This window comes from Pyrgilauda ruficollis, unplaced genomic scaffold (genome assembly GCF_017590135.1).
Source record: "Pyrgilauda ruficollis isolate IOZ18807 unplaced genomic scaffold, ASM1759013v1 scaffold5, whole genome shotgun sequence".
Lineage (NCBI taxonomy): Eukaryota > Metazoa > Chordata > Aves > Passeriformes > Passeridae > Pyrgilauda > Pyrgilauda ruficollis.
The window spans coordinates 14,902,129-14,929,880 of NW_024526599.1; the positions used below are offsets into that span (position 1 = coordinate 14,902,129).

Here is a 27,752-nt window from a genome sequence, read left to right on the forward strand (position 1 = left end):
CCTCTGTCCTATTGTCAGACATGTATAAGTCAAAACGCTTTTACTTACTAATTCAGACCAAAGAAAAAGATGTGCATAAACTGGCTTAGTGATATTTTATTAAAGTAATTTTTCAGGTTTCATGTTCCCCCGCCACATATATGTGCAAATTTCTTCTTCTGGCACTAAGCCACAGACCAATTTTGACGTGGAAAACAGCTGTAGGAAAAAGAAACTCAGAAATTATCTTATAAATGGACACACAATACATTACAGTGATCCCTTTAGTAGTCAAATGGTTCATGAACATTATATTTTATGTAATATCACAAATGCACAAAATATGCTTTCCATATGATTGCAAAAACAGCAGTGCTCTGGAGCCAAGTGCATGACTTAATATTATAATAATGGGTCTACTTCAGTGTAGTGGATTTTAATAAGACTTTAATAATACTGGTATGAAGCCAAATTACATAATGTCCCAAAATATGAAACAAAGCTTTTGTAGAGAAAATAAAAGCTCATTGAAGTATAACCACATTAAAAAAAACCAACAACCAAAACAAAAAACAACAAAACAACCAACCACCAATGTTATCTAAACAAAGCCATTAGGCATACTTAATTTTTAAAAATCAAATTAGAGAAAATGAACTGAAATCTATTCCCAGATCTCAAGATAAAATTAAAAAGGATATTATTTTAGGCAACATTTATGAAAACAGAGGCACTATGTCAGCACTGGGAAACAAGCTAACTCCGCAATTACATCTTTTGGCACAGATACGGATGTGGGTTGAATATCTCCAATTTCTCTCAAAGGACAAAAAACGATTTGGTTACTTTACAGGTGGAGTTTAAGACTGAGCTATGTTGAATTATCTAGGAACAGCTTAGACCAATAAAATTATTTTCTTTTACACATGAAAACAAACTCAGTGTAAAAGTCCCAGAGGTAAAGCACCAAATTATTTACTCCCTCAAGCCCCTTCAGTTCTGGAGTCTTGGGGAAAACAAGGATTTGAAATCACCTGTAAAGCTCACTCAGGCAGGGACAATTCTCAGAACAGCTTTCTCTCTCAACCCTCCCCAAGTACGGCAATGTCAGATAGCAATTAAAAGAAAAGTCAGCATTTCATTTGTTGGGTAACAAGCAGAATGGCACACATTCCTAAAGCTGTAAAACCTTTTAAATATTAGTGTTATGCTAGTTGGAAGATTAGCATTTGCACGGATAACATTTTTGGTTCTTTATTAGGATCAACTGTGAAGATCCACATATCCAACAGAGAGATCAACATCTATTAGCATATTCCACCGTACTACTGGTTACAAGTACTGCTGTTAAACTGAGGCTAAATCTGTGCTGACAGCCCACCAGAGCATGTGGTGATGAATACAGGAAGAATCAGAACAGTTTTCTTTACTTATATTGTTTCATCTAGGTGTCTCTATTTTTTAAGCAGTTTTGATAAAGGCATAAAAAAATTTTAAGTAGATTTAGATTCCACATGACAAGATGAAGTGAGCGGGACACCTTATGCCTTGGATTTCTTAGAAGTCTGCTTTAGCTACAGAAACCATTAAAAAGTTGCATGTTCAAGATGAAAGGCATTAGAAGCTTTTCTAAAAAGGATAATCACACTCTCCTACAGACTTAATGAGACATAATTCACAGAAGCTTTTGACTTGGTCTGCTGTTAATTGAATCAAAGTCGATGATGATCTTGTTACACTTTGGCTTGAATTCCCTAAAAAAAGAGAAAAATTATCAGATATTAGTGAGTAGTTAAAACATTTTGCTTGCTTTAGTTCCAGCTAAATTTCTGAAGGAATAAAACAATCCCAAAAAACACATCCTTGGATTCTTGTAGTTTTCTTCTCTATGGGAGCCAATTATAGTGCACCACACTGAGATAAACCTGGACAAGAAAGACTAAGACAAAAAGACACATGGGGTGGGTTACTCTGTACATTCTTCAGCTATTGGAATTTACAAATTACCCAGGAGTCAAAGGACTTTTACCAACTTAGCTGCAGGTGGTGGCATAATGTTACCAGGTTTGTGATTTTTTGTTCATATATATTAATATTTCAAATATTTTTAATATCTATTTAAAGATCTAGATAGAGATACTGGTATCCAGAAAAAAAAATTAAATCTTCTGTATATGTATGCATATAAAAAAGATATTTGGAATACACTTTGATAATATTGATATTTTGATCAATTTTTTCCTGCCAAGTTTTAGAAAAACACTTTCAAGCTTTGTGTCAGCATAATAGAATATTTTTTGTAGAAGGGGAATAGATCACATTATGCCATACTGGGTAAAACCCAAACTAGTTAAGAGGGAATAATTTAAAAATTGTAACTTTAGAACTCTAAAATTAATACTGCTGCAAAATGTTTCCTTTTATTATCATTACAGCATCTGCTGCAGCAATTAGCAAGGAAGGTATACAGGGACTGAGCATATATTTTCCAGTCTACCAGTAAACAAAAGATTATGCAAATAGTGTGGATTTAGTGCCTAATTAAGCTCTGCAGTTCACTTCAAGAGATTCATTAAGTACCACCTACATCCTCAGCAATCGATACAAGGATAAGTAACAGTCAACGCAGGAAAGCACATGCTGCTGACCACAGAAACTCTGAATGCTTTGTTCTGAATAGCAATCTGAAATGCAAGAAGCATTTCTCACCCTGGAGAAGTTACAAGATTTGACTTGCAAGAGAATGATTTATGCTTTTTAGTCAAATAGTCTTAGTAGACAGGAAATACACTGAAGGACTACAACTGAATTTCAAGTACTGCTGTGTTTTTCCATGGATGTTTCCCAGCCCAGTAGGTATCTTTCATCCTAAAATTTTATCTGTCAGAATTGTTATGTTTGCAAATTTTTCAAAGTCTTTATATTAATACTGTAAAAGTTTTTAGAGTTGCAAAGCCTCCCTGACTACATAATTAGCCTCACCCACAGCATGCTACTCCCATCAAACTCGCTGCTGAACAGATTGTCTTTAGGTATTTCTGTCAGTGTCTTTAAAAACCCCACTCTTGAAACGTTTTTCAGGTTATCATTACCTCAAGCCAAATATTCCAAGTTTTATCCTTTTCTCACCTAAAAGCTGACCAAAGAAGATGAACAGCTATAAGTACCAAAAATTAATTATGGGCGGCTTGTTTGACACCTTCCCAAACTGACGGTAATAAAAAGATACTGAAGTTTCAATAAGGATGGAGCAATCCACAAAACCAACAACAACAAAAAATCAGTTGTTTGTTTCAGTCCAACTCATATGATCACAGGATAATCCAGGTTACACATGATTTCAGGAGATAATTTAGCCCTACCTCCTGCCCAAAGCAGGGTCAAGGAAGACTCTCCTGGGTACAATGTAACAACCAACCACCCCCTGGCGATTTCACTCCCATTCCAGGAACAAAATGAGTGATGGACCATTTTCTCATCCAAACGTTTCAAATTTGAACTCTCACCATACACAAGACAAAAGAATGGTGCAGCAGTCCTTCCGCAGATCAAGCCATCTACAAACACTACAGAGGAATAAAATGCTACATGACTGAAAGAAGAAAACAATTTGCCCTAAAGTTGGTCTGTTTCACATCCCCCCTTTTTTTCCATTCCAGAGAAAAAAACAAAGTTAATTCTCTCACCTATATATAATACCTGCCAAATCAAACATCCGCCGTGCAGCTGTCATTTCTGTAGTGTCATGATACTTGTCGGACATGAAAATAACTTCCTTTATGCCTAAAGAAGTCACATAGAAAAAATGTTAGAATTACACTGAAAAAAAATAGTAATGTCTGGTGCACAAAATCAGAAGTGGCAGCATTCATCCACATGGTCTACAACTCCTCGGTACACCTCTACTCGCAAATGTATGCTGTGTAAAATTGCTGAATCAACTTTGCCTAAACCCCTTAGAAAGGGAAGAAATATAAAGGCTTCAAAAGAGAATTCACAAGCGTTTCATAGCTGATCAACATCTTCCTGTGTTTGCCAGACAGCATGAATATCAATACATTGCAATTTAGTGCTGATCTAAGTGCATAAGGAAAAGGATGAGTGACTACACTGAGAACAAGCAGCCAATCTACCTTGAAGACAATTTGATTTTGATTCTGTAAGAGAATTGTATGAAGCACAAATGCAGAATACCATCATATTTCCCTATTCACCCCTCTTGATTTCAGACCACACTGAACCAAAATAAAGAAGCCTTCTGTTTGCTGCTTTCTTCCTATATTCCTGTGGCCATTAGTAGTAAGAGACACTCCCCAGAACAACAACCCATGCTGGGACTGCATGACTTTACTCAGTGAGCAAAATACATGCTACTTTAAGCAGAGATTTTTACAGAACTGAAGCCTGCTGCAGATACTACCTAATCTCAAAAAAGGAGACACATTTAGGCCAGCACACTTGCTGCAGTGGCAGAGATTTATAATAATTGTAATGAAAGACATAATTAAAGTAGGATCATAGAAATCTGATGACATTTATGAGCAAAGATATTTTAAAATCTTCGAATATCTACTATGCATCACATTCAAATTAAAATTTCATGTATATACTCCCAACAGACCTTTTGTCATGCAGAAGTTTATTTCTTTCTGCCCTACCCTATTCAATGTGCCAGAGCACAGTAAAATTGACAGTAATTATATGCAAAGCCTGTGTTGTTCTTTGGCAGCTCCTGGTCTAAGAAGTTACAAACCTAAATTAGAAGCACGTTTAGAATCACAGTAGATGCAATTAGCACTGGAAAAATTTGGCACCATTCAGATGCAAAAAACCCCCACAAGTAGCATCTTATGAGGTTGACAGTGCAATTAATTTAGATCTAACATCAGCAATTTAACATCAAATACATCTATTAGAAGATGCCAATGAGCAGGCAGCACTGCAACCCTGAAAAAGCAAGCTGGCACTACTGCTTACCTGCCTGGATGATGAGCTTTGCACATTCATTACATGGAAATAAGGCAACATACATGCTGCAGCCTTTCACATCAGCTGAGTTTTTGTTCATGATGGCATTCAATTCAGCATGGCACACTGATTAAACAAGGGAAGAAACAATTCATAATACTGATCATTAAAATAAATTGGTCAAACTAAAATTAAAGTGTTACAATATAACTTCTCGCATTATTTTCAAAGCCAATAGCTTGCACAGCTTATAATAAAGGGCAGAGAAAGAAATAAAAGCAGAAATACCAAGATCAATGAAGGTCAATTGTTCTGACCAGGCTGCTGATTAGTAATGATATCATTAAGTGCATTAGCACTGCCATTTGCTAACACCTATTGCAGGCAACAAAGCCGTAGGCTGTGGGCCAAGCCATTGCAACCACCCTTAGTGAAGCAATATCTCACAGCTTCACAACTCTCTGGAGTATCTAACTGCCAGTATAAAACAGCTCATTTATGTGTTTACATGCACAGATAGGAACAGTCTTGCGGCTGTAGGAGCGCGCTGTGCGCTCTTAAAGGCAGCAGAATCGCCAAGTAAAACCGAGCAGCTCTGTCCTCTGGGCCTCAGAATGGCTCAGCACTGCTGCAGGATTCTCCCACCCCCAGAATACACAAGACACACTCGGCCATAAAAACATCCAGCTTCAATATTAAGAGTGATTTTACTGCTCATTAAAAGGTGCCAGACTTCATAATCAGGAAAACAAAGTCCTGTACTTCTCCATGGGTTTGAGATAGGCCAAGTAGCAATGGAGCATCCTGCCTTACTCCACCATAACACAATAGCTCTTTCAGGACAGACAGCACCAGTGTTTATAATGAGAATAAACATGCTCAGATTATCTCAGATTATTTTAAAGGGCACATTATCTAATGTGTTACCAACACAGCTGAGAAGAGCGCAGTTTCTGTGTCATTCACAATCAAGCTTTGAAAAAAACATTAGTTCTGCAAGAACTTCCTGTTTACTCCCAGGAATAACAGCAAGTTGCATAATTTATATACCTACCTACTAAGAAACTGCCTGCTGCCCTGACTTCTTAAACAGATGCTGAAGTGTGGTGTGGGTTTGAGGTCATTTAGAGACCTGCATGTGCAGACACAGGTTTTCCACTGCTTGTTTTGAAGAACATATTTTCTTTAAAGTCATTTTCTTCTCCCTTGTGCCCATGTGAAAATTAAAACAGACCAAGTTTCACAGCACAACTTCATAGCAAACTTGGTGCTGTATGTTGACCTCTGTGTGAATGATCTCACCACACAAATAACGGAGTGCAGTACCTTCAACACGCAGGAATCACTGCTGAATGGAAACATTTTCCATATGTGCTAAATGTCTACAAGGAATTTTGTATACAACAGCTAATGCACTACAAATTTACAGCCTAACTTACAGCACACAAACTTTCCCATGCAAGCAAGTCACAAAGGACCAAACACTTGCAAAAGAAAGCTCAGTATTGGCTTCTACCACACCCATGTTATGCTGTCCACATACCTTCTTATAACCAGTAAAGCCAGAAATCAACACAAAAACCAGGAAATTGAAAAAGAAAAAAAAAAAACAAACAACCACCAAGAACCATCACATTAAGGCTACTTTCATTATTTTTACTGTTTCTACTGCAACTGTTAATGGGTCACACTGTATTTTAAATACATGCCATTAAGTGTATGAGAGATGCAGTTATATGAACCTACACATTTAGAAAATCCAGAAAATATGTTGAACACCAAGTACATTACTAAGTTGCACCAATCTTATAAAGCCTTTACAATAAATAGTCAGAGAATTATTTTCCTGCGGCTGTGGAGGATTGGGTAAGAGAGTGATAAAATTTCCACAACTGGAAATAGGGGTTATGTCAACAGGACAGAAACATCACTTCTAAGTTTCTTTGAACAATATATTTGTGTTCTAGGCAGCAGTTTAAAATATGGAAGGCATCCAGAAAGAAGAATGTTTTCAAAGGCTCCCAAAACTAAAAAAGAAACAAAACTAATGCCTTTAGTAAATATTTTTCCTTCATTAAAACTCAAAAATCTTCAACTGTAAAACCAGACAAGTTTCATTATTAGTACTGCAACAAGTTTCCTTCCTGCACTAATGAGAGGAAAAAGATTCTTTTGGCAGTCTTCTACAAACTTTCAACAACAAACCTCTTCCTAAGCAAAAACAAGATCAGGCCAAGAATAACTTATAGAAGATAATCAGCTGGAGCAAGGGAAAACCATAAATTTTGCCTCTTGACCATCTTCACACAATCTGAAGTTAAGAAAAATCACAACTATCCCATGTGGACAGAAGATGCAGAGACAGCAATAAGAAACAGACAAATCATTCCAAGACAAAAAGTACTTAAGTCTACAACAAACCCAGCAAGTTTTCATTTCAAATCGAAAACTAGGTACATTTTTCATGTACCTAACCAAGTATTTCTTACTGAACTTATTGCAAAAGCTGGTACAGGACCAGAAACTTGCACTGGCTCCAGAAGTCATAATTTTCCATCCAGTATTACTTTTTTAGTCTACTGGGCTATTAAATACCAAACTGTTCTGTCTCAGTTACTGTGATTTGAAGGCATATTCTGGGAAACTATCATTACATATGTCTTTGTTTTATACATCTCCCTAGACATGTGCTACTTATAAAGGGTTATTATGCCAGATGGTTCTTAAGAAGGTGCTGGCATCAGACAAGTATTTTCAGGCTTTGTCCCATCACTCTTAATTCCCTCTTACTCATATTCACCTCTCTCTGACAAACAGGCATTGACCAGGTAAGATAGGCCTATTGCCCCCAGATTTTTCTTATAGATCTCCCCAGCTTTTTTGAGAGATAGAAAACAAATCCAGAAGTCCAAAATCCCTCTTGTTAATGACTAACTAGTTTATATTTGGGGTGTTATGAAGTTTTCTAAGCTGTTAAGAGCTCCTGCTATTAGTTACAAATTTTTGTCTCTGAGATAGCAAGAAGCTAATTTAAAATAACCTTTCACAGGTCCACAGTATTCAGAACTCTGAAAACTGTTTCTTTAAGCAGACTAGTAAAACTAAGAATTTTTACAATACCCTGTGACGAGCTCAAGAGCTTTGGCTTTTAAAAAAAGAATATTCACATGTAGCCAACATAGCATCAAGTCCACAACACTGGTTTCCATTCTGGAGAAGTAGCTTGAAAAGTATTCTCAAAAGGCTTCATTAGCTGAAGAAATAACCATGCAATGAGAAGTTAAGTGTGTGCTCTGACATTCCCACCACCTGCTACTAGGTTCATGAGAGGGGAAAAAAAAAAGAAAAAAGCCAATGAATGACTGCTTCACTACTGGTAGTATTAATTGCTAGTGTTTCTATCTCTTCTCACTGCATGCTGGTTTGTGCTGCATAGCTGAGATAGCACTCATCCTTAAGCTCACCTGTAAATAAGAGACCCCTGCTTACCCTATAAATGGTAATTTTTCAGGATTGAACACTTAACATGAGCATGTTCCCAGTGGGTTGCAGAGTCAGAAGTACTCTTCCCACATTCTAAACGTGTTCTGACTAGCAAGTTCATGAGAACCACAAGACTAGTCAAGGTGTTTAATACTGTTTAAAGGCTTACATGCTTGATGAGGAGCATGCTAGGGACCATAACTTTAAAGAAGCTACCAGAGGAAGGGCTAGTGAGAATGACTTTTTAGTGTTATTAGTTACTAATTGAGCCAGACTAAGAATTTTGTTATCCTTTACTGAACACAGCAAGGATCCCAGACGGTATAAAAACATTAAGGAATGGAGTCTGGAGTGACAACCACTGGGGGCAGTGGTTGATACATCTGGAATTTGTAGAATGACATCTGGTTTTTTCAGCCTTTTTGAAAGCATAGGGATAGTTGTTGGTCATTTCATCAAGGGCAGGCAGGACACTGATGCTGAGCTGGCACTGCCCTCAGCCCTTCCTGCTGTTCTCCCTCTGTGCTGGAGAAGAAGCTGTGGTCAGGGCACAGAGGCAAGGACAGCAGCAGCAGCAGATTTGTGGGGAGGCCTAGCCTCCTCAGACTGCAGTAAGAAAAACATAACCCCAGCCTCATGGCTTTCTTACACAAGAACTGGGAAGTGAAGATGGGAACCACCCAGCCCCTTTATGAACATCACAAAACTTGCTGGGGCAGACCAGAGAAGGCCCTCTCAAAATGTGAGCAGCATTAGGTAACCCACTCTATTTCAGTTTCTCCCATCCTGCTCCAAGCTGGTTCTGCTCCTAGCAGAACACAGAGGTGTTTCTTAGCAGGCAAGCAGAAGAATTGGTTGTTTCTAAATCTCCAAACTTTCTACAGGTTTGATGTGTGACACCAGAATTAGACAAAGATCCATGCAGGATGAGAGTGGCTGTAAGTGGAGACCATCTCCTATAGACCCCCTTCCCAGCCGAAGCCTCATCTTTGCACTGCCAATTGGAGAGAGAGCATCACACTTCCTCAGAGTGCCTTATCAAATTCTGTGCTGTCAAAATAACAGCTTCTACAAAACTAACATTTGCCTGAATATTGTTGAGTGTTCATTTCTCTGAAAAATTGACAAAAAGCTCATAATCCTAACACAAGGAAATGTTGATAACAGTTTGTTTCATTTTACACAGCAGGTACTGTTCAATTAGAGCATACTTTTTGCCACAGCACATATTTTATCATATTTGAACCTGTATAAATATTTGTAAGCATATTTACTCAATATTTTCTGTATTGCTCAGAGGTTTCTAAATTTGCCAGTCATTTTAATTTAAAACCCTTAATTAGAGACTGGTTGTCAAATGGATGTTCTTAGATTACAGAGGGCATAACAGGAGCACAGCAACTAGATTTAGTGGGAAGATTTGCATTAATAGGACAAAAATGTAGTATTTTAAATGACTGGTGAGAGGAAACTGAGCATCAACAAATCCTCAGATTGATGTAACAGAAACAGAGGGGACACTTTTGACTCTGAAAAAGAGAATTTTGCTTAATTACTAAATAGCTTCTGCACATAGCACTGAACACAATGCTTCAGGAAGAGCTTTTAATAACATCTTATTAAAACTGGCCTTCCATTTCTCTCATGTGCACAGACACATCCCTGCTGCTGTTACTGACTGGCAGCCTGGAGCCACTTCCAACACAATGACGACATCTTGATTTTGTGCTGCGAAAAATGGCACCCTGCAAAACACTCTGTGCTTTCTGATATAACAAGGCTATACTGTTCAAATATACACCACAACTAGAAGGAAGAGCCTCCATCCACTTCAAGAGTCTCATAAGGAATGCACAGTACCAATACACGTGGTTCCTGTAATATCCAAATGCCTTGTAAATGTTTACATCCTCTAAGGAAAGGTGAACAGTAGCTACCACATTTTGGCGCCTTCTTGCAGTAGCAGCTCAGGTTAGACCTGGATTTCTTAATCAAGTACAACACTGCCCCTAACAGTGAGCTGAGACCACTTGAGATAGATACATGCTTGAGACAGCTACATACAGTATATTGCAGCAGACATAAGTAACCCAGACAGTGGTGAATTTCAAACACACAAGTTTCAAGATACAGCAAAATTCAAGAGTGACAGGACGTGTTAACCTCATAACAGAAGTTCAAAAGGTAACTGTTATCAGTAAGTCCACAGGGAAGGAGGAAGGGTTAACCACAGTGAATAAGAAAAGCTAAAAGAGCATTGCTGGCACATGCAAGAATCTAAAAACTAACCACAGATAAATTTAGGGTGGAAATTGGAAGATTTTTTGCCATGAAACAGTAAATCTGATCAGAGCTGTAGGGTCAATGCAGCTCAATAAATCTGAGCTCAATAAATTTGTTACAGGATCACCTAACACCCTTCTGAAAAGATTGCCTCTGGGTCCAATCCCCTACTACGTCTATGCTGCTAAACACAGACAGGGCCAGAGACTGACCCCTGGTCCCGAGGCCAAGTGGCACAGACTGGCTCGTACTCATCTTAGGGCTTCATCAGCAACACACTGCCCCCAGGCCTTGGTTTCCTCAAGCTCCAGAGTCCTGTGACACCATACAGTTATTTTGTAAGTCTCAGTTCAAAGTGCATAAAGAAGTGAGAAGACTTTTATGCAGCCCACCAGAGAGGGATTTTCAGAGCATGAAACAGAGTATGTGTTGCATATCTGCCAGTATGCCTGAGGGAAGGAGGAGGGTTAAGCATACCATCTCAGCAGGCTTTGCATTATAAGCTTATACCTGATGCTTGTTTTCTTTGCAGTCTTTTTTTCCACCCTGCCCTCCGGAACACCACTGGAAGAGCAACACTGAAGCTTTGTTCTGGAGAAAGCTAGCAAGAGTGGTGCAAAACACGGGAAGTGAGCTAAGCGTTTATGGCTAACCCACAAGAGTACCCAAGACCAGGTGGTCAGCACTCAGATCCTGCCCCAGACCTTTTCTGCAGCACTGCAGATACATGAAGTAGCTCCAGAAGACATTTTCCAACTTAGTGGGGTGGTACATGCACAATTACCATCAGCTTCATCTAATAAGCTACACTGCAGTGATGAAAGTGCCACCATTCCCCTGGTTAGCTAATGGAGCACACAGAAGATTGTACTGTCTCTAAACAAGCCAGTCAGGAAAATGCAAGGATAAAAAGTTCAATTTACACAAATGCTGCGATGATTAGCAAAAGGAGAAAGGAAAAATGACAGTTTAATGAGATTTTAGCAGCAATTCTATGTGTCTCTGCATCTACCAGAATTTTTTTAAGCAGAAGATTTTTTCTGTATATATACTTGTCTGGTCTGTCAACTGTGCTATCAAGATTAATAAGAAATTGCTAGAGTTTAAATGATCTGTGAATTACAAAATAGGTTGTTTATTCATCACAGCAGACACTTTGTGTTACAAAGTTGTGATTTTTTTAATGAGGTGAAGACTAAGATAATAGGGAGAAGGGTAGTAGTTACACCAACTCCTGGAAATCAACTCAGCACTCCAAGCTGTGACTGGTTAGCTCATTTTTTAAACATCACATGCTCCACATCTTCTGCAGTCAGAGTTAACAAAAAGAAAAAATGTCTCACATCATCTCGTACAAAGATTCCTCACAGTACTTTTAGTTTAAACTGGTCAGCTCAGATTTGAGTGCCTGGAACATGCTCTGATGCCTGAGACCACCCATGATGATTTTAGCTCAGAACTGAGACCTGACAGCAGCATAAAAATTCAACCAAAATCAATATTCTGTTTTCAGTGCTTTATATTTAATCAATGGGCTAACACTTGTTTCCTCACCCTATAAATAAAGAGCAGTCATGCTAAGTTGTACCATTATGGTCACAGCACTATATGTAAAACCAGTGGTTCAGAGCAGACTTCAAATTTGGCCCTATATTGGGAATACACCTGTTACAAAAAATAATATGAAATGGTCTTGAGCTTAAGAGTTACCATTAGAGGTTTTATAATAAATTGGTGAAGTGAACAAGGACAAAGAACTGGGGTTTTAAGAAGTCAAAAATATCAAACTGATTAATTATGTGCTGAGCCACTGCATATCATCTTTCACCTCAATGCTATAGAAAACCAGAAAATGGTTTTTAGAAAGAGCTCTGAGTGAGCTCAGGCTATGTCAAAACTCATGCAAGTTTAACTTCTCTATCACACCAATTGTTAAAGTCACAAGTAAGAAACAGAAATAGTAGGTAGAGATAAATACTGTTCACTGGAAAAGAGTCAGTATTTCTCTGCAAAAGGTGAACTCCTGTGCTGACTCTCCCCCACCCACACAGGGAGAAAGAAAACTTCCCAGGACTGTGGTTCTCTCTTTTGTGTTTCTCTGCCCTGCCATTCCTGAGCTCAGGACAGCCTGAGATGCAGCATAGGATGAAGAAGCTCCTGGTTTTTCTGTGCCTGTGGCTTCTGCTGCATTAGTGTCACACACAGACGTGCAGCAGGAGCTGGAGTGGGTGCAGAAAGACCAAGGGGGACTTACGGAAGCACGGGGACTGTATGGTCTCTTACCAGTCCTAACCAAGGTCTCTTCCCCACACTGCAGGCCACACGGCAGCCCAGTCTCCTTGGTTCCTGCAAACCACACCTGATCCAGAACAGTCAGCCCTGCTGACAGGTCCACCAAATTTCACAGAGGGCCCTTTAAATAACACTTACAGAAGGCCAAACTATGCCTGCTGCAAAGACAAAGGTAAGATCCAAAGCAGCACTCAACCACATTTACCATGAAACCATCCTTGCTCTTCACTCCTTTTGTTCATTAATAAGTGGGAATCAAATCAGAGGCTGAAATAAACAATGGAAGTCACCTCACCCACAGAAGGGTACACCCATGGCACACAGACTTCAAGTCAAATATTCAGCTTCTTCATAGTATATACAACCTATGCCATCAACACCTGAAATGGAAATTTCCCACAACTACTGGAGTTTATAATTGTAATACCCGTATTTTAGACCCCATTACTTGTTTTGCATATACACACACTGTAATTTCTGTGGAGACAAACACACAGAAGCAGCAATTATCTGCATGCACTGCAGCTGTGTGCTAATGAGCTGCTTCATATTTACAGGCTTTCACTACCCAGTCCAAAATGGCTAATATTTATGAACCTATTTCACCAGGAAGTCAGTCCTTCAAATAGACTGTGATTTTTATCCTGGTGTACCACATATGGGCACATTAATGATATCAAGTGAGTGGAAGAAAAACTGATTGATACTTTACCAGCTGAACTTTCAGAGATACAGACATCACCAGTCTAACCTGTCAATCACAAGAAGCCTTACCATAAGGATATTTTGTGTCTAGTCTATTTGCTCCTGTTCTTGTCCAGGGCAGTACATCATCGCTGCAACCATTAGGCATCCCATTGTATCCAATTCCAACAATCTTGTTTTCTGAATTTACAATGCAGGCACCAACCTAAATAAAATCAGATTTATATAGTACCAACAGCATGCAAAACAACATGTCAACAATGAAGATAAGACATGAACAGTCAGTCCTACGATTTTCATTTAAGAGATACAAACTTCACTTAATATATTAAGTCACACTATCTAGTGAGCAGGGCTACAATTGTACCTAACTGGTGGGGCAGAGGTAACTCTGCTACCCCGTTGGTCATGCTGTTCCCATTCCAGCCTGCCAGCACTGCTCCTTGTCTGCTTATGAAATAACCTAGTTCAGGGAGCAGAAACAGCACTGAATAAACCCTAGTAAACACAGAAGTTCAGTTCCCCAAACTAGCTTTCCCAGCAGCAGTATAAGCAACATGAGCTGAAGAAAAGTTACGAAAGATGTAACAGAAATACAAGTGTGGGCTTATGCAGGCCTCATAAGCCTTTGTGGCTTGTTGCAAACATGCACTAAAATTCCAAACCTTTTAACTTTCACCCTTTATTGTTTCAACCTAAGTCTACAAAGGGACTCTTCTTAAAGAATGATGATGTGTCCCATTTTTTTATTTTCTGCCCATATTATTTGTTGAAATTGCCATAGCACTAATTTTAATTCACACAATGTGCTTGTCAGCCAGCCCTTGGGTAACAAAACCTTAGCCCCAAGTGCACAACCTTCAGAGAGCTGAAATGGACAGAAGGAAGTGAACAGATTGTTTTTCTGCGATTTGCTTCCTGATTTTTTTCACACAAAGGAAGTCTGCATCCTGCAGAATAGCATGTTTCAGGACCTGCATCAATCACCTGAAATCAATATTGAACAGAGGCACATGAAACATGTGAAGACAGTGAAGCATAGGGAACAGGGGATCCTGAGGGAGGAATAAACTAGGAGAAAACTCCAGTCAACCCAATAACAAACAAATACTCTTACAAGTGAGGAAAAGAAACTTGTAAAATGTTGTGTCTTAAAAAATTACAACCTAAAACTTCCAGCAGTTTTATCCTCCACTAAAAGTGACTATATTTACTGGAAAAAGGAGACAAAATGCATGTGTTATTTTAACTTCCAGATGAAATGATGATTTATAAAACTCCAAGCTACAAATGTACACAGAATTATATATATGAGGTCAGGCCCAATAAGAGAATTTCTGTAAGAGAAGGTGCTGACTATGTTAAAACTGAATAGCTATACACTGAAATAACTTTTATTAAGAAATTCCTGAAACCACTATGTGTACATCTGATGTGATAGGCAATATAGATTAGGTTATCTTATTATTATATGTTGCCTTCTTACCTGAGAGCTTGGATCCTTACTTCTTTGTGCTGACAGAAAAGCTACTGCCATAAAATATTCAGGCCATTCCAAATAATCCTCTCTTTTTTTGCAGGATGCTTCACTGCTGAAACAATATTTGATAGAAAAAAACAGCCATCAGCAAACACCACATACCTAGAGTTACTACAAATTGCATTATTTTAATGTGCACAAGTTTAAAGTAACCAGGATCACAATGTGGCTAAGACCACACATTCACTAATATTTTGATAGTAAAACCATCAGTTTTAAGTGCTTTTCAGGAACTTATACATGCAACATTTCCTTTCAAGGGAAAGGCATCAAGCAAGGTTGCAAATTTCATTTTTTTAGATAAGAAGGCTGGGATATTCAGAGCACTAAGCAATTCAAAGACAGAGCAATTTATCCTTTATAGATAACACCTTGTATATTTCTAAGGTTCGGGTATATCATTTACTGCCATTCTCCTCACCCAAACAACATAATCTTTTTTTATGATGACTGTGATAACTACCAAGCCAACCTCTAAGTTATTTTGTACTTCTGCCTACAAGTGCTCAGTAGCTTCCTATTTGGTAACTTCTTCTGCAGGCATTAATTTCTGACCATATCACTGTAAGTTTACCTCTTGTTACAACATTTACCACCAAAGATCTGAAGCCATTCCAACAGCTCCCTTCCTCTAATTTTCTCTTGAGAGAAAATGAAGCCTTCTGAAAACTGACAGGAGGTGGGTTCAAGAACTTTTCCTTTAGATATAATATATAGAAGTGCCACAAAAGGTTGCTTCTTTCCCTGCCCTGAAGGGTAGATTTGGGGGAAGGAGGAAGGAAAAAAGGATGATACATCATTTTCTCTCGCCTGCTTATGGGTGAAAGCCTGCTCAGACAGTGTAAGACACAACAGGGGAATTTCTGTGCTTTTCAGCTCAAAGAAAAGAAAGGCAGACATCTCTCCCTCCACACATACATTTAAGCTTTGAAAATTTCAAACAAAAGATCAAATTGAAAGAAATTTCCCCCAAACTCCGTCACCTATCATTGCTACAACCTGAAAACCAAACCAATGCAACATCTCAAATACAGTGATTAGCCTATCAAAATACAAGGGGCACAGTACTTTTCTTCTTGGGCTCCTCTTACCAAAGACTACAGGTTAAGACCAAGATACCCTTCTTGTGATGTACAGCCATGCAGAGAAATACATCACAGGTAACTGCAAGCAGCAAGACATCTCCTAGCAACACTAGTACTGGCACTTTCAGAAGACAAACATCAGAAGGCAAGTGTTTACTTAATCATTATTTTTGTAACTAAAACCATGTATTAGATGCTTGCAGTTAGCTTGTCATAAAAAGGTTACACTCTTTGAGTGAAAACAATGATAAAACTGTACTTTAGAAACCTACAATGTGCTATTTACAAAAGATAAATTGCTAGTTTTGAATAGTCTGTATGTGGCACATTACAAGTTAGCAATTTCAGCTTGTTCTTGGAACGACTAAGGATCACCTTTAAGGTTACCATCTCAAAGTAAGGAGGGAAGAACACACACTCTTGATGTAACCCACACACCTCTCTCACACTCTGACAACATTGCAAATAGTGCCCAGAACTGTCAATTGTCAAAGCAAACACACAAATCAAGTATGTGATTCTAAAAATGCCCAGACTCATTTGAATCACTGTAACTAAAGGGTTGGGGCTATATCCTACCAAGAAGGAAAAGTGCTCAGAGAAAGAAGAGATTAAAGACATACCCTCACACCACTCCATGCCAAACTGAACTTTGACAGGTTAACTAAAACATCAAGAAAATGTTTCAGCTATATGATTATTTAAAATACCTCCAAAAAAGGGATTTACAAAATCTAAACCACAACTGGACTTTCAATGATCACTTCTGGCTAAGTGACATTCACAGTGATGTCTTTGGAGAGGGATAAAACACAATGCAGAACTACACAGAATAAAACATTCTGGGAAAAGGGCCCCAGAAAGAGAGTAGTACTCTGAACTAAGAGGTCGTGAGATCTCCTTTTGTTAAACTATTCCCTAGCAACTCTACTTATTCAAAACATAACAAAAGCTAGTATTTACTTTTCTAATAAATACAGAACTGTACGTAAGTGGAGGTCCCTCAGAGCACCAACTTCACAGGCAGAAGAGCATATCTAAAAAATAAGCAGAAGGCTTACATCAAAGAGAACATAAAAACCCCCCAAAGCCCTCACTCAATTACTTCTACTTAACATCACCATGTTTGGCAAGACAATTCCCTCAACTCAGTGCACAAGAACTCAAGAGTGTGAAATGGGTATAAACCACTTAATTTCTGACTGAGCAGAAGCCAAGGCCTTGGCTAGCAGTCAAGCACACACATGAAAACTAGTTCATGGATTTGGGGCAGCTGATAATCTTCTTTATGCTCATTTGCAAGTTCTAGAATTGCATGAATGAATGCTACTCTAGAAAATACTACAGCTAGCTGTAAAACAGGCAATCAAGGCTTATCCTTAGGACAACCCGTAAGAACTTCTGAACAAAAATAACAGAAACTGGAAGCTATGAAGAATACTGCTAAGAACAATGGGGGAAAAGAAAAACCTAAATTTTAGAATAATTAGTAGTCTACAGAAAATTTGTAAAGGTTATTTCAAGGGAAAATAGAGAAAAAGATTCTACAGCTAGAGAACACTGCCTCCCTTTTCACTTCTGTTTCATCCATCTAGGCTTCAAGTAAGCTGTGACATCATCTGAAAAAGGAACAAATGTCATTCAGCTACTTAAAAAAATTGTCTAGCATAACGAAAATTTCTTTTGAGAATCCTAAACCAGAATTTATAATCTCAATTTTTTTCATACAACAATTACGACAGTCAGCTACACAACAATATAGTGCAGCTGGAGGACTGGGGGGGGTATCAGATCAACCACTCCCTTTTTTAAAGTTTTTCCTCTACTTCCTTATCTTTGATGTCATGTGCATTATGTTATAACTCTATTCGAGCAGTATTATTCCCCAGTATCATGTGTACTACTGAAGACCAACTATCAATACCTTGGCATTGAAATCACAGGTAAAAAAAAATGTTTATTAAAAATAAGTAAACATCTTCAGCTAAGCTCTTGCTCCCCAAAAGCCAAACACAATACAGGTTCTTGATGACCTTTAACACAAGCTTCTCCTTTAAATCTCCTATTTTATGATCATTACTAGATTAAATGAATCTGGGATTTCCTTTACCTGAGGCCTCTCATTTTTCCCCTCATATAGGTACTGAGAAAGGGTCATTACATATTCCTACTGGGAGTGAAGGTTTTCAAAGAGAAAACTCAATCTTTCTTACAGAAAAACAATAGTCAGTGCATTGCAAATTAATTATATTCACAATTTTCTTGGGAGATAACCCATCAAATCTGTGAAGATGAACACTGTATGAATACTGAGCCTCAATTAAGCAGTATAAGAACACTTCCCTCCACTGAACGTACTTCACTTTCACAGAGTTACTTCTGACTTTAATTAATTGCCTATTACTCACGCCGGTCCTCATTTCCGGAAATAATGAACACAAGACACCCTGCCTGCTCTTTTTCCCACCCCAGCGATTACGAACCCCATGTAAAACAGGCCATGAAACGCCTCCCCACGAGGATGGATTTCCCCCATCCTCGACGGCCGGCGCTGCCCGGGGGAGCCCCCGGCTGCGCGGACCTTCCTCTCCTTGCCACTCCGTCCTGCCTCGGAGAATTCCAGCTTCCCTCCCTCCCGTCCCGGAGGATTCCAGCTTCCCTCCCTCCCTCCCTCAGAGGCTGGGGTGGCCGCCCGGCGCGGCCGCACCACCCGCGGCCGTCGGGCCCCGCCACCCGGGCTTCCCCCGCGGGAGGCAGCGGCCCAGCCCGCCCGGAAAAAGTTTAGTCAGCCGTGCGAGGGGAGCACGGTGGCGCCGGGAGAGGGAGCCGCGGGATGGCGGGCGGGAAGAGCTCGGAGGCCTCCCGCGGGCCCTGCACTCGCGTACCCGTTCGGCTGAGGGCCGGCCCGGGGGCCGCTCATCCTGCCGCGGCCACGCTGCTTTCGCCGCTCGGCGCCTCAGCGCGGGCGGGCGGGGCCGGGGCAGCCGCGCCCGCCCCGAGCGGCCCGGCGGGAGCCCGGCTTCGGATGCGCACGGGAGCCGATCCCGCTGCCGCCACGGGCTGCTGTGAGCCTCCGCGACACTATAAACCACTCACATGAACGTCTGTTCAATTTTCTGACGGATGTTGTTTCTAATGTTATGCTTTGACATAAGCATGCGGGTTTTTGCCCTGCTCGTGCTCTCGAGATAAATGCTGTTTATTAAAGCTTGACATTAACATACTAAAACGTGGAAAAATTGGAGTTTCTATTTGTTCTCTGGATATAAAATTGATGTGGAAATTGAGTTATGGTTTATTTATTATGGTTTATACACCTCCAGCTGCTGTTAGGTCATAGAAGTCTCCCAGGATGCACAGGTAGCTGAACACACACACACATCCATCTATCTATCTATCTATCTATCTATCTATCTATCTATCTATCTATCTGTCTATCTATATCCCATTACAGTGCAAAATAAGAGGTATGATAATAATTATGAAATGTTGGTATGGTGTTCGTGTTCCTCGCGTGAGAAGCTGCCTGCCTTGGCTGGCTGGCTGCCACTAGGGCATGCCTTTGCAGAAGCACTCAAATGGGAGCAAGGTACACATGTTCGCTCCACGGGGCTGCGAGGCATCAAGTGAAGACTGCCCAAACCCAGCCGAACGTGACCAATTCCGTTCCCACTGGAGGCAGTGACAGGGGCAGCGAACTCAGTGATGGACAAAAGGAAAACACTTACCTTTGAGAGCATCCCCAAGAGGGGTTTGTGTGTGCAAGCCGTGGGTTCGCACTGCATGTGAGCTGCACCACTGATCTGAATGCGGTCAACTGACATGGCTGAGAGAATGGTTTCCTGCAGCCTGGTCAAAAATCTGCCTCTTCATCCACGAGGATGCTTCAGGTTGGAAAACAGATAATTTTTGGGAAACTGGGTACACAGCATCTCAGAGCTATCTTTATAGTTCCCCCTTACTGACTATATGCACATCAAATTGCACAAGTGGGTACCTCACTACACCAACATGAGTGCAAGAAGATGGCTAAGCCAAGGAACTGGCCACGCTCATAGATATTCTTGAAGCTATGCCAAATCAGAGAGATCCTGCAGTGATCAACACAGAGGGGCATATTGCTAATATGTTTTCATATTAAGATTGCTGTATCAGTTGGCTTTTTTTTTAGTCAACTGACAAACTATCAAATATGAAAATGTTACTTAATTTCACAGATATTCCTATTCAGTTGTAACCAGAAAACTTGGCAAAAGCAACCTGTTATACTTCAACTGACAACTTTTCCAGCCCTCAGAGTGGGAAAAGATAGCTATTTCAGTCTGCGAGACTTCTACTGGCATAATTTCATATGGACAACAAATGTTCATATATGGTTGTTAATGAATGAAAAGGAACTATTTAAATGCAAGAAAAAGAAAACAAATTTAATGAAAGTAGCATCCCTAAGGAAATCATGAGCCTGAAGGTGAAATGAAAGTCCTGATGACGGTTGATCATGAAGACAGTTAAAGAGCGCTCAGTTAATCTGGAGAAAAAAAAACGAAACCATAATTCAAAAAGAATTCAGTAAAGAACAAAAAGTTCTTTACTGTCTGTGTATCTGTTTCTGCACTCTTGAAGTATGAATTAAAATTGTAGCACTACAATTATCCATGCCAAATTTATTATTTTTCATAATTAGGATTCTGAGGATAAACCCATAACATCTACTAACTACTACTTATAATACAGCAGTGATATATGGCCTGAGGAGGAAAACTTCTGGAGTTTTACTTAGTAGACTCCTGTAATGTTGCAAAGTGATACATCTTCTGGAAACCTTGTTACATTTTTATTTCCCCTAGGATTTTTCAAAGAGCTATACTGAAAACTTCTCTTGTGGCCAAGTTGTGACTGTTCTTCTGACAATGTACTATTGTATCTGATGTAACAGCCTCTTTCTTTAAGCACACATGGAAAGAAGGGTACACCTGGACTAGGCAAGATTTAGGCCAGGATCCTGTGTTCTAAACACAGGGTTGTGCTGAGGGTAGAGAGCTTGACTTACTGCAGGTGTGGGGCAAAATCATGCTGCCTGGCAGATTCCACAAGACTTCTCTGGCTGTTGCCTGCTTTGCAGAAGCAGGAGCCACCCTGGATCAGCTGTCTGAATCCTCCTCATTAACTATGAGATCCAGAAGTTTATTTGCACCTTTCATCTGCCTCAGAAGCAGTCACATCTCTGTGGCAGAACTAGAGGGCACTAACTCAAAGCCCTTTTTAAGTCAGACATGCATTCAAATAGGCCAAATTTCTTTTAAATTTATGTCTGAACTCTAGTCCTGTCCTTGCACATTCCTCTCTTGTTCCACAGAAGAAGGATGCATGTTAAAAAGTTTCAAGTATCTCAGGTAATCTTTCATAAGTTAGTTTTGTTTTGTCTCATTTCCTAACAAGGTCCCTAGTGTGGACTATCATGACTTTGCTGGATAGATGTCAATAAACAATCTGAGCTGATTACAAATACTTTAGATGCTCTTATTAACGAAAAGTGATACAAGTTTCAAAGACATGCTAAATATATAACCATCTGTCAAGCTGCTTGTATTTTTAGCTTACTTCTTATAAAACATTCACATCTACCTTTTGTCAATTTTGATAAAAGCAAACTTAGTTGAGTTTGGGGAACCCCCAGTTTACAGACTCCCCTCCCCACTTTCTTGCTGCTTGCCAACAGACTCTTTTAACTTTGCTGGCAAGCAAAATCTCTCCCCAAATGTACCATATGTATAAGTTGTTGCTCAGAGAGTACTGTTTGCTATTTGGCAGAATATGGAGCATGCAATTTGGTAGTCCACCCTGAAATCAATCTCAAAACTAAAGGGAAAAGTAAAGAGAAATTGCTAATAAGCTGTTGTCTTTCTCTCTAATAGAATGAATTTTTCAGGAACTAATTACTAAGTTTGAAGAGAAAGACAAATAAATATGACAGTATGTCTTTATATCTTTGTCTTACAGAGAAGAAATTGCTCTTGGAGAGAATAATTTTCATAGCTAGAGAACATTATTTTTTAGGCAAGACTCATCTTCTAAATATTTTTCCAAATAGGAATTTCTACCTGAGTTAAACCTTTCCATCCATACTTGCTTACAGTTTGAGGAGCACATAAAATACAAATGCAGCTGCTGGTGTATGCTGCAGTTCTGAATTTCTATACATAATCTGTTGAGGACTCCCCATGTGTGGAGACACAAGGCTTGACTCCATTTCTCAGAAGGCTGATTTATTATCTTATGATACATATTATATTAAAATACTACATAAAAACTATACTAAAAGAACAGAGAGAAAAGAATGATCAGAAGGCTTGAAAGAACAAGAATAGAATAGAATGCATAACAAAATGTTGTGGCTCTCAGAGTCCGATGCAGCTGCATCTGTGATTGGCTCTTAATTAGCAACAACCAGCATGCACCATCACAGATGCACCTGTTGCATTCTACCACAGCAGATAGTTATTGTTTACATCTCTTTCCTGAGGCCCTCAGCTTCTCAGGAGGGGAAAATCCTAACAAAGGATTTTTCATAAAATATCATGGCTACAATAATCTCATAAAGAATATGAAGTTATGGCTTCCTCACTGCTCAAATAACATTTATTGCAATGTCAGGCTTTGTACTGTGAACAACGTCCTATTTTGGAACCCCCTTGCTGGAAGACCTAAACAGGGCTAGCTGCAGAAGCTTGTTAGCAAACCAGCCCATTAATAGACTGCAATAAACTGTTAGATTTTTATATTGTAGCATTTTCTGTAGGGAGCATAAGTATGTCAGAATTACTATAGGATTTTCATCTTTAGCATATAATTCTTTATACTATGAATTTTTGGAACTACTTATTCATAAAGATGGTAAGAAATGCAACTTATTACCAGCCTTTGATTAAAACCAAATAGGTTGATATCATGGTAATTATGGTGCTGATGGAAGCCTGTTGCAAATTCAGTATTTTCAAACTCAGGTGCCAAAATTCAGGACATTGAAATCTGTGTTTAGATGCCTACTTTTTTACAGATTTATAAGCAGTGAATGCCAGAGATTCTTGTGCATGGTGAGTATCTGTCACAATCAGTTAAGCCAATATTAAGGTATTTTTACGGTTTCCTATGTCCTAATAGGAAATCATTACTCTTCTCTATTCTTAGATTTTGGTGGCTTGTTTTTTAGGTTACCTTTCCATAGCATCTGTTCCTTGAAAACTGGAGTATAGTGTTAGATTTAAGTTTTCTTTCTGTCCAAGTGAGATACTATTTTGAGTATCACATTCTCAGTCTTACAGAGAAAATTCTGCAAAATTCCCTAAATCCAGAACTTTTGCGCTTTATTCTCTCTGGGGTCAGAAATGAGTACATAAATTATACTCTTTAAACAGTCTTCTGATCAATTTTTAAAAGAACACAATTTTTCATGTCACATAAAAATTTTATGGGCATACAGCGATTTCCGAATTTTGACTGTTTTCTTGTTTTATTCATACTTATGGTTCTAGTTATAGGTAAATATTGTCTTTGCAGTACCTTGAACACCTCATTTTTTCTTTGGTATCAGTATATTCTCCAGCTAGATTTGCTCTTTCTGTATGCTGTGTGTTATTTGCTGATGTTTTCTCTGGTTTTTTTTTCCCTGATGTTTGTATCTATCTCTGACCAGTCCTCTAATTTTGAAACACCTTTTCCATTCATACTCGCCCTTGCATTCAATTCCCCTTTTTATGCAATGTCATACAATTTCATACCAAATCCAAAACACAGCACTGTACCAGCTACTAAGAAAAAATGTAACTTCATCCCAGCTAAAACCAGGACAACAGAACACAGATGCTAGAAAAATGGAAGATATTGCACATGATCTTTTTTCCTATCTCAATCCACAACTGGAAATCACAGATAATCTTGCTAAATTGTCCTTTGGAAAGTAAACTGAGACACAAAGTCTCAGACTGCAAGTCTTCTGGCAATCCTAGTGATTCCTTCCAAAACATGAATTACCTTCTTTGCCCACCCATACAAGTCTCAATCACAGATACTCCCTAGTTAGAAGTGAGAAATTAATTTTCTGCTTTCAGTATAAAATTTCACTTTTTTGGCATGCTGCTTCTGGACTCAGCAGCTGCCTACATCACAGCTTTTTATTTCTTCTGTTACCTTCCCCTTATTTTTCAAGGCTATTTTTAATTTCTAAGAAGATTATCTTCTATTTCTGTCCCTTATGATTTAGCAAGATTTTCCTGTGATGATGTAGTAGCTTTTCACACTGCATCTATGAATTTTCCCCAAATTCCCAAATCTCTTGCAGTGTATCAGCTTGCAAAAACTCCAACTGGAAAATAACATTATCTGTAATCATTATATCAGATACATTCTGAAGACAGAAATTTTTACTCTTCCATACAAATATTAAATACACATATCCCTTCATATTTGGGCAAACTAGTTTGCTGTTAGTAATTTTTTCTTTTCTTTTCCTGATACAAATTCCACTTATACTTGTCTTTTTTAATTCAGTGGAACTTCTGTCCAACCTTCTTTTTGTTTATGATAAGCTTTAGATTTCGGCTATAGAGAATTTTCCTATTTTTATGTATAATTTCCTGTCATTTATCTTAACTGTATCTTTAGATTTCATTATTACAGCATGTTAACCTTCATATAAGAGCTGCTATACAGAATCATTTTCTTACATCTTTATATGGGATTCAGCACGGAAGGTTTTAAGTCAATGTGCTAAATCCATTCTGTGATAAGAGATGAATTACCCCTTCAGCTAACCTGTGGATTGGCTGGCTAATTAAACTAAGTTAAAAAAAATTAAAATTAACTGTTGCACCACTCTGGGTTTGTCCTGTGTCACACCTCAGCACACTGAAATCCGTTCAACCTACTTGCCTTTCCCACTGCCAATACACCCAACTCCCCAAATTAGCATCAAACGCATTTTCTTTCCTCAGTGGGAGGATAACTGCTCTGTGCCCAGGACATAACACAAGGAGAACAGTGAGACACGAGGCACAATGCCTTCATTTTGTAACATCCTGAGAGTTAGCTTGGCATCAGGGCAGAGGGAGCTCAGGTGCCACTGTCATATTATATGTGACTACTTTTCATCTCTTCTGCATTCTGGCTGTTTCCTAACCTCATTGAACTAATTACACAAGAGCAGCTAACAGCCACACTGCTCTAACTTATCAATAATGAAAAGTGAGCTGGAGCTGTCAGGAAATACATTTGACATCCTAACTTGGAAGAACAGGAACTATATGCTCTCTCTGTAGATATGAGGGGAAATATAACCATTAGTAAACTTAATTTATTTCATAAGCAGAGTTGACAGCATGATTCCTTTTCAATATTTCCTGGCACTTTCCTATTATGAGATTCTGCTTTTAGTTGTCTACATCAGACAAACATGATTTGTTCAGACTGAAATAGCCCAAGCTGAGCACTTGCTACTACTAAGATTATTTTTTTATCTTTCAGTTTGTATCCATACTTTTTATGGTATTGTAACTTTAAAACCATTATAAATAAAAATATATTCACATTAAGAAGACATTGAGCCAGATGGCAAAGACAGTATATAGTAAATGAGGAGTTTTAGCATGGAGGCACAGCAGCTCTGAGCTATACAAAAGAGACGATTAGGTAAAGAAGGCAAAGAGCAGGATGTGATCTTTGAAGTAGGGATCATTAAGGAATTCAAAAGTGGAGGGGCTATAGACTGTGGAAAGGGAAGACAGACATTAGTTAAGATTTATCCAATTCTTATTTCTCAGAATACAACAGAATGTTTTTAGGGTTCAAAGTACTGAAGAAAAATTGTCTTTTGAAGCCAGCCTTCACAGCAACCTAGGGAGATAAAAAAATTAAATAACAGATGTGCTTATTTTTTTTTTCAAAACTGAGGAAGCAAAAGGGAACTGATATGCAATACTCCTCCTTTACAGGAAAGTAAACTAAAAAACTCTCTGTTAGTTCTACAAAACTTCAATGGGTTCTATAGGGACAGTAAGAAGGAAAACTCCAAATCACTCTGCTGGTATATATGTCCTCTGGGGTAAGCATTTTTCTGCAGAAGATGAATGTCCTAAACAGGCAAAAATAAGAATCAGGCAGAAAATCCTAAGAATTTTATGAACTTTGTGAAAACTGGCTACTCTTGTTAGGACAACTTTTTAGAGTAAGAATGTTTTTTATGCAGTGTCTGTTAAATTGACTTTAGTGGTCTTTTAAAGGATTAGGGAACAGAGGATTCTGGTTGGAAGATATTCTATGGGTCAATTTCTTTGTGCATTTTGTGTTAGAAAATTCTTCAGTGTTTTGAACAGCACTTCAGCTGATTTGCAATACAAGAACCTGAAATTAGCACACTGGGATCAATATTGAGCAATATTTTGTCTCTGAAAGAAATTCACTCTGACAGAGAAGAGTAAGAGCAGTGTAAGGAAATGGAGACTGGCTAAAAAGCTGGATACAGAAATCTCCTACAAAGCAGTACAAATTAGTTGATGTCACCACAGCAAGAAAACCATAGTGACAGAAAAAAATGTTATCCAGGTTCCAGAATACTTTATTATCACCACCCTAGGTCAGTAAGCCTCACAAGCTATATCCATCAAATTTGATAGCAGTATATATACTCACAGCTGAAGCTAGAAGGTGCAGTGCTTTAATTACTAACGATGTACATTAAGACACCTGGGTTCAAAGTCAGTTTATGACAGGAACAAAATGAGTTTGAAATGAGTTTGTTGGTCTCAGCCTGCACTCTAGTGGACAATTGCACATAAACCCAACCCTGAGAAGAATCCCAAGAATTACATTTGTTGGCCAAAACATATGATGAAATTCATATTCTTGGTACATTATTAAAAACAAAATATTTTTGCATTTTGTGCTATTCTGAAACACTGCAAGATGAGACATTTCCATCAGCATGTCTTTATTACTGTGTTCAGTATTCTTGTTACCAGGATTTGAAAGAACACAACAGAAGGTGAAACACTACAATGGAAAGCAGCAAAGGCAACAAGATGCTTCCATGTTAGGGGGAAAATAGAGATATGAGGACATACTGTCATAGCAGACATACATAATGCTTATGAGTAGGTAAAATATTTATCTTTATTTACCTTTTTTATAATAAAGGACACTGCAAAACAAAAAAAAAAAAAAAAAACAAACAAAAAAAAAAGAGACACATAAGAATGATTTAAAAATATTTTCTTGATACATAATTAGCTGGTAAACTCAGACACATAACAATGATTTAAAAATATTTTCTTGATACATAATTAGCTGGTAAACTCAGGTCTGAAAGACATCTTTGAGGCAAGACCTAAACAGAACTTAAAAAAAAAAATTATGCTGTCATGTGA

At 38.6% G+C, this 27,752-nt stretch overlaps 1 protein-coding gene across 5 annotated transcripts in view; it reads right to left on the reverse strand.

Annotated features, from left to right (window-relative positions):
* Positions 1-409: 409 nt before the first annotated feature.
* DCTD (dCMP deaminase) overlaps positions 410-27,752 on the reverse strand; it is a 58,777-nt gene continuing 31,434 nt past the window's right edge. Inside the window, exons 1-6 of one of the 5 annotated variants that reach the window (XM_041479989.1) lie at positions 19,221-19,291; positions 15,197-15,299; positions 13,780-13,915; positions 4,957-5,073; positions 3,679-3,762; positions 410-1,733 (exon numbers count right to left, since the gene is read on the reverse strand). In XM_041479989.1, the coding sequence (XP_041335923.1) occupies positions 1,609-1,733; positions 3,679-3,762; positions 4,957-5,073; positions 13,780-13,915; positions 15,197-15,299; positions 19,221-19,255 (600 nt within the window). In that variant the 5' untranslated portion in view covers positions 19,256-19,291 and the 3' untranslated portion in view covers positions 410-1,608. Of the gene's footprint in view, positions 1,734-3,665; positions 3,763-4,956; positions 5,074-13,779; positions 13,916-15,196; positions 15,303-19,220; positions 19,292-27,752 lie in introns of those variants that run through there. The other 4 variants (XM_041479991.1, XM_041479988.1, XM_041479990.1 and 1 more) reach the window with 4 other exon arrangements.